This window comes from Athene cunicularia (assembly GCF_003259725.1).
Source record: "Athene cunicularia isolate RWA chromosome 2 unlocalized genomic scaffold, athCun1 chr2_part1, whole genome shotgun sequence".
Taxonomy (NCBI): Eukaryota; Metazoa; Chordata; class Aves; order Strigiformes; family Strigidae; genus Athene; species Athene cunicularia.
In genome coordinates, this window is record NW_020799095.1 from 58,979,090 (window position 1) to 58,991,081 (window position 11,992).

Below are 11,992 nucleotides of genomic sequence, written 5' to 3' on the forward strand. Positions count from 1 at the left end.
GCATTTAATTTCAGTTGCCTCTCCTCAATGCCAACACACTACTTTGAAGGGACTGCAAGTGTGGGAGGGGAACATATGTGCATGTGGATTGTGCATCTCAGAGAATATTTGCTGCTGAAACGTAATTTCTCCTTTCTCTACTCTTTCTTTCCACGATAGCTCAAATGTACATTCACACAGTGGGTGGTTCCCCACAGCTATTCGTGGACCAATGCAAGCAAATGGAGAGTCTTACAGTCCTGCATGCAGTGACTACAGAGCCACTCCACCAAATGCCATGCCAACCTTGAAGCTTCAGAGACAGATCACCCTTCATTGAAAGTGCAGATGGAGGCTTTAGATAGCCCCATGACAGAGGCTGGAAATAAAGGTATTTTTCAACAGCACCCCAGAAGTTATTTGGACCTTGCTGGAGTCCAACCAGGGCTTTGAATGGTTCTGTCTTGGTGGTCTCTCAGTAAATACTGACAGAGCTTGCTGCCTTTTAAACAACCACTGATCACGTCAGACAAAATTCTTGGACCTGCCAAAGTTTCTGTATCTCAGGATGCAAATGAAGAGGGTACTACTAATATCAAAGCACGAGACTCTGGAAAGAGAATTGATCTGGTGAAATTCTGATACTGTCTTAGAGACCAGGTACCTCTGGAAGGGAACTCTATCATCAAGATAGATCTGTCACAACTGCTTGGACTTCTGAAAGAAGCGAGAGCAACTTAGAAATCCATCTTCACAGACCAAGAAGTGAACAGCTATGCTGAGGTTCTGAAACTGAGGATGCAGGATAATACACAGCTTTTCACAGGCAGACTGTGAATACACAAGTCTTCAAATTCCATGTGCAGCATCTCCAGCCACAGGCAAGAAACTGAAAAAGCTCTTTAAGGAATGTGAAAATGATGGATTGAGAAAGTACAGCAACTTGGCTGATAGCCAAATGACAGACTCAAAGAGGTGCTAAACAGACCTTAACACAGTTTTAGGATAGACCTGACCCCTTCAGCTCAAGTGGGTACTCCAAAATGAGAATTGGTAAACTGGCGGGGACCAACATAACACACTGATCTGAAACTTAACTGACAGCTTATTTCTTTCTGCTGTTTACAACGTCATCTTTTCTGGGGGGTGAGACCAAGAGTGCTATAACAAAAAGAGCGAACAGAACATGGATCCTCCTGGTCCATGCTATGAAGTATAGTCTTGAAGGAAAGACAGTATTCAAGAGGTAAATCTTCCCATGCTTTTTGTTAGCTGCAATTGCTGAGGCAGCAGGTAATACAAAGCCTCTGATCCCTAATAAGATAGGCTGAAAACAGGCTTCTCCTTGAAGCTACACAGTATACACCTACCAGTCCTGGGAAGAGATCAGGAGAGGAGACTGGCAGAGGCCTGCATGCCGTTAGAGGGTCTGGAAGTCTGAGTTCAGGATGGATTTGTTGTACTGCATGCAGTTTGTAGGGACAATCAGTAAACTTTACAATTTTACTTACTGAAGAAATAGGTACAGTCTACTCATGTGCTCCTCTCCTGCACGTGTTGGTTTTGGTTTGGATAGAGTTAATTTTCTTCACTATAACTGGTATGGGGCTGGGTTTTGGATTTGTGCTGACAACAGTGTGGATAATACAGGGATGTTTTTCTTATTGCTGAGCAGTGCTTACACAGAGTCAAAGCCTTTTCTGCTACTCACTCCACCCTGCCAAGGAGTAGGCTGGGGTGCAGAAGAAGCTGGGAGGCGACACAGTGGGGACATCTGACCCCAGCTGTCCAAAGGGATGTCCCAGACCATATGACATCATGCTCAGCACATAAAGCTGCGGAAGAAGGAGGAAAGGGGAGATCAGAGTGATGGCGTTTGACTTGCCAAGTAACCGTTATAGGTGATGGAGCCCTGCTTTCCTGGAGATGGCTGAGTATCTGCCTGCTGGTGGGAAGTGGTGAACTCCTTGCTTTGTTTTTCTTGCGTTTGCAGCTTTTGCTTTACCTGTTAAACAGCCTTTATCTCAACCCACGAGTTTTCTTACTTTTATCCTTCTGATTGTCTCCTTCATCCCACTGGAGTGAGCAAGTGGTTGCGTGGGGCTTAGTTGCTGGCTGGGGTTAAACCACAACACTGCAGAAAGTCAAAAACTTGGTCAAACAAGAACAGCTTTTTCAGAGGGACGAATGCACACCTGGCAAACAACCATGACAGTCTGCAAGCCTAAACTGTAATGAGGCCAAGGAACACACACATGTCCCCAGACCACCCTATACCCTGAGGACACAGCAAACACCACAACTGCAAAGTAGAATGAGGAAATCCATCTTCCATCTGATTTAGCCATTGGTCATTGATCTTTTTGGCTGTAACATGGCAAGAAGCAGTTACCTGAAGTGATATGGTTGAGTCCAGGATAATACTCCTAACAGCCAGCAAGACCCCAGGATCAGTGGGCAACACAGAATATACATCACGCCATGAGATGGTTCTTTTGGGGATCTGCTATCCTTCTATGGCAAATCTTGGTGTTGCTGGAGTTGTCACCAACTTTAGTTCCCTGAACAGCTTCAGAAGCAGACAGAGATTCAGGTGGCAATCTTAGCATTGCTGGTACCAAGCATGGAGATAACCAGGTTAGTTCCACTAGTCCCAAAGAATGCAATGATGGTGTTGGTGGAGCTGATGTACCTAGGACCCAGGCTGCTGTGACAGGCAGAGAACTGCTGCAATGGATAAAGAAGAAAACAAATGCTTACAGCGCTTCATATTGGCCTTCAGTGGCTGAACTGGTTCAGGGGATGACCAAATCAGAAGCCTCTGTGGTAATCACAAGGATCTGAGAAGACTTGACTTTACCAGTCTGGAAGGGAGAAGACAGAGAGACTTTCTTGGGATGGCTTTCTTAGGAGGATGGCCAGCGGTAGATCAAAGATAAAGCAGTTGGATTTGGTTGACTGCTTTCCAGCCCACGATACCCACTGGGTCCCACATCAGAGAAGCTTTCACTGCCTTCTCAAGGAGAAATTTTCTGTAGTTCAAGCTCACCATCCCTTCCAGGTTTCAAAGTACACCATGTGGAGCACTCCCTGGGAGCAAAGCCTTCTCTGTCACACTAACAAAACCCTGTACATGTATCAGAAGATGAAATTCAACCCCGAAGTAGGGGCACACCCAGGGTGTAAAACAGCCTTGGGAGATATCATCAAAGCTAAAGAGAAGCACAGCTTCTCCTACGGAAAATTCATAGCAGCAATTGGGCAGTTGAGAGAAAATGAAATGACACAAGAATTATCCACCTTACACACTCCCTGAGCAGGAAGGTGAGCATGGTCCCTAATGAACATGTTTCTGGTCTCAATGGCAGGCCAGCTGAATATCCAGAATCTGAATGTATTTGTGGACTTTTGTGGCGTACTGAAAGGCACTCCAAAAAGTAAAAAAGTAGGTCTTCCAGTTGCAACTTTATACTAAGTAACCAAAGCCCACAAACTCGAAAACTATGTCTGCTATTTTACTGTTTCCTCCATGCTTAACAGAGTCCTATTCCAATTTGCACTAAATTGGATTACTACGGCTAATGGCAAAATAAGGTGTTAAATAAATATCTTTTTGTAGTCAATTACATTTAACTTAAATCCCACACACATATAAAGTTATGACTGATCAATTCACAATGGTAGTCAGCAGAAACCCAGCATGATGAAACTTCTGAAAAATTTTTCCCTGTGTTACATGCAAAAATATGCTGTGTTACTGACAGGTCTGCTACTGACAAAGCAGTAGTTAATTTATGAAAAATTCCACAAAATTACATTCCCTATTCATTTCAGACAGGAAATAAATCTAAAGTGATTTATACGAGCTGAAAGACAAAATAAATGAACAAACAAGAAAAATATATAACCATACTTCACACAAATCTGTATACACTGGACTGTGATTTAAAATAACTTATGTGAATATGTGCACATTTTTTGTTTACTTGTTGAGCTCAAAACATGTATTTTCTTTTTTTCAGTGGCCTTCAGACTCTAAAGCTTCAAATAAATAATTTTGTTTACTTCATATTAGCAATAAATCTATCTTTTCAGACATTTAAGAAACTAAAAAAAAAAAGGCAGAGGACATTTTTCATTTGAAAAGAGTAACCTTATTATCCCAGTTATTTCTGTATCAATTTTCTATGTAAAAATTTATTTTTCAATTGCCAGGCATATGAATTTAGATTGGAAGCCAAAAATTAAGCAGTGATCTCTTGGATCCCAAGATGCTGAAAACTGAGTGCTACGACCACATAAAGCTTTGCAATCCAATCCTTTTCAGAGTACATCGTTAAGTTGACACTAGAAAATTTCTCTACAAAGATGTTACTGGGCCATATGTGAGAACAAACGCCTGAAAGCAGAGGTTAGCTCATCTTTAGCTTGAACATGTCCATCACAAAAGATAATCCAGAGCAACATTACTTCTGCAAGACCAACATCAAGAAGAGCAGACAGCTATACTTTACATCCCACATTGTTTATGTTTGGATGACAATACCACTTCTCTACAATCCACTAAAGAAAAATATGTCAAAACTATTTAGGAGAATGTCTGGTTTGCTGAAAAGTCTCTGTAAATGCCTGAAGGACTGCTATTACCCTATTATCATCTAGTCGCTTCTTTTTTTTTTTTTTTCTCTTCCACCTTGTACAATCATGTAGAGCACCACCACAGCCCTGGTGCCCATACAGACAGTTTGTATCAAACCTTCCCTTGAAAAACCGAACTAGCGTGAGTTTGGAGAAAAGAAAGACGAGCAAGATATGGACAAGATTTATAAAATCACAAAGGCAGGGAATAAGGTGACTGTAGAACTGCTATATAACAATTCTCACAATGCTTGAACCAGGGGACACCTGTTGAAAATTGAAGAAAAACTGGAAATTGAGGGAGAAAAGATAAAATAATGTACTTTTAAATGTGATTGGTAGTGAAATTCTGCAGCTTGCTGCCAGAGAATGCTGGATGCAGATAGCATTTAATCAAAAGGATTCAGAGATAAGAGCTCCATAAATGCCTAAACAGTAAAGGGATAGGGCAGACATCCCTAATCCAATGTCTGTGGACACTGACTGAAGAAAGTGGCCAGGCTTATGTACTGTCCTTAAACAGTATGTCCCATTTCCTCTGTTGGAGGCTGAATGCTGGGCCAGAAGGACCCTGCTGAGATCTGCCTGGGTATTTATTTCTTCTTGTTCTCTAATCTCCAAAAAGTTTTGAAGTTCATTGTTACAGAAGATAACAAACTTTGCTTCCAGGTCAGAGCATTAACAATTTACAACACTGTTCACATGTGTCATAGGCCAGAAGGACAGCTCACTACCATGAAAGGTGAATGCCAGAACAAGACAAGCACTTACACAGGGTACTGTTAGAGGAAAATATCTCATGCCAAATCTGGCAGCCCAAGAGAAATGAGGCTGCTGCTGCCGCCCCATGCCACCAGGTACAACTGGTAGCAAGGCTGAAAATGTTTTTCCAACAGGGACATGCACACAGAGCACACATATTACACCACATACATATATACATACATATGGCTGGACATACAGATCCCAGATGGACACTGAGCACTCACACCAACACTAACTACCTCATCCGGCTCCATGATCCGGCTGAGCAGGACAGAGATCCATTAATGGCAATAGCCAAGGTGGACTCCACAAGCAGCTGGGCTCAGAAACTGAGCCTGCCCAGTAGACACCCCTGGAACCCAGTTTCCCCAGCTGCTGCATCTGGACATGAGAGCCTCCGAGGCTGCAGCCCCACTTCAGTTGCTGGTACAGAGCATCACAGACACAGCCAGAGCTGTCCAGGACTCACCTGGTCCCTACAGCCACCCTCCTGTGCTCTCACCCCCACAGACCAGCAGCCACTCTCAGACCCAGAGGTGGCCCTTAGAGACCTCCAAACCCATCCTGGCCCCCAGCCCACTTTACCTACTCACTGGTTCATCTGGCATGATCTTTGCTTGCAGTCTCACCCATACTCTCTCCAGTTGCTGCACCACAGACCCCCCACATACACACAGGGAGTAAAGAGCCTCTTACTGGAAAACAGTTGAAGGTGGAGTTTAATGAGAAGACAGGGCAGGGCAGGACAGGTGATGGTTAGGTGCAGGGCACTGCCAGACAAGCGTCCTGGCCAGCCCCTGCTAGTACGCAAACAGACCTTTTTATTTAGTTATCCCTCTACTTCCCACATTTGCTCCTTCCCATATCATCTAAATCCCTCACTTTTTCCACCTTTGGTTTATGTCCTAGACATGCCATAATAAATCCTGTGTAATCTCCCAAAGCTTCTCTCCTGCATCCCCCAACGTGTCCCACACTTACAGCTAACAACACTGTTAAGTTCAAAAAGTGACCTGGAGAGCTGCTCCCGAGCGCTCATGGTGATGGGTTTCGCTCCTGGACACTGGGACTGAGACTCTGTGGGGACAGCCCTGGGAGGGGACCGGACAGGCTCTCCCTTCCTCTGAGCCCTTAATTTGGGTTTCTGTCTGCTCCTCTGCTCCTCTGGGCTTGTGGAGATGGACAGCTCTCCCATGATGGGCCCGGCAGTAGGCCAGCAAAGTCATGTTTGGGCTCCCCCCTCGGTGTCTCTCTGGCCATCTCTGCGGGTGTGTACATGAGCTTCATCACACAACCAAACAGGTACCACTGCAGTCAGCCAGCCTTCAAGCGCAGCAACTTTCCACCAGCTTTCTAAGCTCTAACACACAGATTTAATCTGTCACAGGTCATCTGTTTCTTAAAATAACCTGTGATGATCAATACCCCTTCAGCATCTGTTAGAAATCATCACATATTGCTTGCCATAAACCAAATCTGGTTATTAATGATTAGGGAAATCATATCACAAACCAATGGTTAGCACAGGCTGTAGTCAATGACTTGTGCACATCCCTAACACTACAGCTTCAGCAGTATCATCAAGGTCAGGGCAGCTACTCAAGTGGTTAAAACAAAGCCTGTGTCTCAGCAAAATTGGGGTGTTACAGACACAGCCCCTGATCTGCCGACAGACATGCCAGGGGCCTCATCCAGCGCATAGAGTCTTTTCACTGATGCAGAAAGGCTTTGGATCAGCCTTTAGAATCGCAGTGTGCTTTTTTCTATTTCATTTTTTGGGTTTATTACCTCTCTGTTGGTCTTCCGTTCCATTAAGTTGTTTTTGTGCTTCTTCAATTTTGTCTGCAAGAAAGAGGAGTCATTATTAAAATACATATTTTAAAAAAGCAAGATTTTAGAAAGTCATTTACTTAAGTCTGTCTTGAACTATCTGATTATATTTAGGAATTATACCATTCACATGTAAATATGTAGTATATTATTAGTAATACAGCCATACAAAATTTTATCATGTTTTACCAGCGAGGCTATTGACATACTAAATTACACAGAACTGCAGAAAGAAAAGCACTGGCACTGGATCTGCAGTCAACCGCTAATCCCACCATAATTTTGTACCATATATAATAATTTATGCAGCCGGGGGACTCTTTGGAATAGGTATTATGGTGCATTACAGAGTATTTTAATACATTTTTGGGAAATGCTGTTAGAACAAGACAATGCGGCATTAAAACACGGCGATGGAAGCATCAAACAGGATTTGCTATGTGAAGTGATGAAGCAAATACTGTCACACAGGAGTAGCTGGGGTGAGTGGTAGCCCCGTGCTTATTCGTCTGTGAAATGACCTGAAATTCCCACACATGCAGCAGGAGGAAAAAGAGGCCTCCAGTCTTTACTTTCACTCCGTCCTTTGCAGATTGCCTGCTGCCCCCCGAACACACAGGTGTGGGGAAGGGAGCTGTGTTCTGCGGCTGTCGCACAGAAGATCCCGCAGGAAGCAGGGACCGTGCTCTGCACACGTGTGGGTTTGCACATGCAGAGAAATAAGCAAGAAAAGGGGCAACTGGAACGAATAAAAACTTGAGACCGATTTCTCTTTGGTATCAAACAGTCTTCTGAGTGGCTTCAGGATAAGAGGTTGTGTTGATAAGAAGCAGCAGAACTGAGAGAGGCTGAACTCCACATTAAACTATGGCCTGACCAACCAAGATCTGAGCTTGGAACATGGCTTTCAGATATAACGATCATTTCCCAAAATATCTGTGAAACCTTTTCTTCTTTTTTCCTGGGGGGTGGTGGTGATTTTTTATAAAACATACTCTACTAGTTCAAATCAGCTCTGCAAAGTCCTCACCTCCTTCTTCACAAGTGTGGAGGCTGTAACTGGGTCTGACTTTTTCTCACCATTCCTATACAATACAAGGTTTCTAGAAAATGCTCCTTTCTTCAACAAACCTAAATCAGTGGGTTTAAATGACTCCTCTAATATTTATAAGCTGAACCACTCAAGTACATTGGAACCATTTGTTCAGAGTTGAAGTTTGACATCGTTTTCCAATTATTTTCTTAAGAGAATCAAAAAAAATAACTGAAACAAACCTTTCTTGAAGGTTTTAAGACCGAATTTCATTCAGCTCGCTCCAGTTCTGCATTTTGGCCTTTCAAAACTAGTACCACGTTTCCTTTCTCACTAAAGCCTAATAATTTCTCTCCCGTATGTTGTCCCAGGGGGTGCACCAAAACATCTCACAAGGATGCTAATCTCCCAGCCAGAGCAAAGGAAGCTTATAACAAGAAAGATTACCACCACAACCTTAAAAGCCAAATATCTTTCTTCCTCTGAGTTTGGCAAGACATAATAATATATTTAAAAGAAAGTTTTATACAGTTTCTTTTGTACTGACTTACTGCCTGCTGAAGACAAACACAAGCAACTCAAAAAGAGAACAACCCTTCACCAGCTCTTTACCAAACCAGCTATGCAGACTTATTTGAAACACTGAAGACTTGATATTTAACATCTTCCTGGATCTCAGCTACAGTTGAAATACTGTATGTATCTATACATTTTTGTATACAACAGGCTGTAAATAACCATTTCTAACAAAAGTAAGAGAAAACATAAACAAAGCACCTTTTATATACTCGTGCCACTGATGTTATTAAAGAAAAATCTATCTAATGCTGTTTTCCCACAGATTATTGCTTTACAGAAAGAAGATAGAATAAGCAATTTACAAGTAGCATGACAGCTGAAGAAATACATGAACACAGGAAAAATAAACACCCACAAATTAACCCTGTAAATGGAGCTGCAAGATTCACCAAAAAGCAACAAGCAATCAAAACTACAGATTGGCTATCAAACTCATTCCCCCTCTGTTTAGAGATATAGCTAACACACAAGATATTTATGTCTAGAAAGGATCTAAAAGATTTGTCAACAAAATTTATACTTAAGTACACAGACAAGTGCAGTTTCATTAGTAAAAGAATTATCTGCATATTTCACATAAATGCTACAAGAAATTTATGCATTTAAACTCACGATCATCCTATTTTAAAGAGAAGAATTACTTAAGTATTTTGGAAGCATGCTACATTAGACTGCCAGAAAGACTGAATGCTTTGATCTCCTTAGTTGAATTCTCTCTCTCTGTTATTTAAAAAAAAAAAAGAGTTCCTATCAGAAATTCCCAACCACTTCTTTGTCAGACTGTAATCCCAAAGAACCACAGGTAACAGAAATAATCAGTAAGTAAACATGTGCTTGGTACACAGCCAGAAAGTCTCCTACACTTCCTGCATCTCTTTTCCCCAACGAGTTATATTTGTCGCATATATGTTTTCATACCTATGCAGGTATCTCTGTACAGAACAGATTCAAGCACTGTGAACCCCGATACATTTCAGCATCGGTTCTGGAAACTCAGTGCACCGATTCTGACCGTAAATGAGGCATGCGTATTAACATGGGTCCGCTTGCTAAACGTATTCATTGAGGACCACATCCTTGTAACCACCCGTACCACACAGCTACCTGCTCTTGTCATTACACAGAGGCATGTTTAACACCATCCTACGAAACCTGTGCCAGCTGCTTCCCAGCCCGCTGCTATTTCACAGCTATGGACCCTATATGGGCAGCTACCTTACAAACTGCTGCGTTCCAGGCTGGAAGGAAGAACTGGGTAACCCTGAGCCATCACAGAGCAGGCAGGAAGAGCAGGCTGTGAACCACTCGCCCCAGCGACACTGGAAGGCAGTCTCCCTGCTTCTTCTGACGACTCCCATGTACGCTAACAATAACTTGCTAACTAAAATCACATTTATATTATCCCGTCATTTCCTTCTCCTTTGTCTCATTAAATTAGTCATATGTGAAACATTTTAAGGCAAATTATTTCAGATAATGTACCATATTCTTTCAGAATTATGTTACAGAGTCTGTAACAGTACACACCTTTGAAAACTCTTTACGAGCAAAATACATTACACAAAAATCATCTGCAAAACCCAGGAGGAACAGAAAACTGCAAAGTCCGCTATTAATTGCAAATAATAGTATCTAATCCAATACTTACCGGATTTAGTATTATTTCAGATTATAACCTGTGACACTGAAGATACTATATCTGAAAATTTTACAAAGGAAACATTTCTTTATCACTGGAATATTACTTACTTTTACCAGGATAAGACAGAATAATTTAACTAATGGAAATTTCTAACACAAGGCAGGCACAGCACCCTCTTTATTTCCCATCAAATGACAGAACAGCACATATTTTGATGACCGGATTGCTGCAAGACCTATCTTAATGTCCCCAACCTTCAGCAAGCAGCCTTCTGGAGTAGCACACGTCTAGAAGCAAATGATGACGGTGATAGACTCACTCTAATTTAAGACAGGACACTTCTCACTAAGTGCTTACTAGAGGGGAAAAAGCAGAGCAGCAGTAAAAGAGGAAGTCATCATACATGCCGCTGTACAGAGAGGAGACTCCATATGACAGCAGTGTCACAAAGTCACGGGGCCAGCTCTTGGTTAGCCTAGGCAGGTCCATACCACAAAAAAGCAAACCACACGTAACATCATATAATGCATATTATATATATATATATATATATATATATTCTTATATATATGTATGCGTGCATGCATACGTGTATAAAATAAAATGAAATGACGTGGGTGCAATGGCTTTTCTTACTCCAGTCTTAAACCTTTTCACGTTATTGTCTAACACAGCTCTCTCAGCAGGTTACCTGCTGCATGGAAATACCATCAAATTCCTAGGAGTTTTAAATATATAATGTAACTGTGCTTTTTAGAAACGCAAGGAAGGGGATTGGCATGCAGTAAAATAAGCTTCTTGTTTTACATGCCTCCTGCTGCGACAGATCATTACATGGATACCAACAGTCTTGAGTTAGATACGGTGGGTTTTTAAATGAAAAAATAAGCCAGATTTTTCAACAGCTTTACATTCTCTATTTTTGATTTTCACCGAGCGATATAACCTCAAAGATTTTAATTATAAGCTACATTTTATCTGTGGTATAAAGATCTTTAAAAAGAAAAAGGTCTAAAGATATCAGCATATCAAAGTATACAAACTTGAACGTGTTTACATGTATTAGACATTTTCAAGAAAAACTTTAAAGGCCTTATTTATACGGTCAGTTAAGAAAGAAAATAAAGGTTTAAGAATTTCCGCAAGGAAAGCAGAAATATTGAAAAGTATGAGGTTTGCAAAATATGACTTCCGACACCAATTTAAGCTGAAGCAAATGAAATCTTCCATTTGTGGGTTTTGTTCTTGTTTTTTCCATCTCTTTTTTTGCTCACAAGAGTCCCTCCCCAGGCCAGTGTAATGAGATGACTTTGTCCTGCTGAACAAGTCGCCCTGTACAGTGATGACACACACAGGAATGAAGAAGCAGTCACTGAGGAGGATTGCTCTTAAGCCATCAGGAAAGCTTACATGGGGGTGATGGGTGAGAAATGTTCATTACGCTTATGCAAAATGCCCAAACAGGGGTATTTTAAATTTTACATATTTGCATGCATCTGAATCACTGTTAAAAGGGAGGGGGGGGG

The 11,992-nt window shown here is 41.8% G+C and overlaps 1 protein-coding gene across 3 annotated transcripts in view; it reads right to left on the bottom strand.

Moving 5' to 3' along the window:
- The window catches only part of HIVEP1 (human immunodeficiency virus type I enhancer binding protein 1), a 124,005-nt gene that overhangs the window by 50,951 nt on the left and 61,062 nt on the right, over positions 1-11,992 (bottom strand). For all 3 annotated transcript variants that reach the window (XR_003397694.1, XM_026841686.1, XM_026841687.1), the window contains exon 2: positions 7,171-7,224. Coding sequence is in view for 2 of the 3 variants with exons in the window: in XM_026841686.1 (XP_026697487.1) it covers positions 7,171-7,224 (54 nt within the window). In the remaining variant the exon portion in view is untranslated. The remainder of the gene's footprint in view (positions 1-7,170; positions 7,225-11,992) is intronic.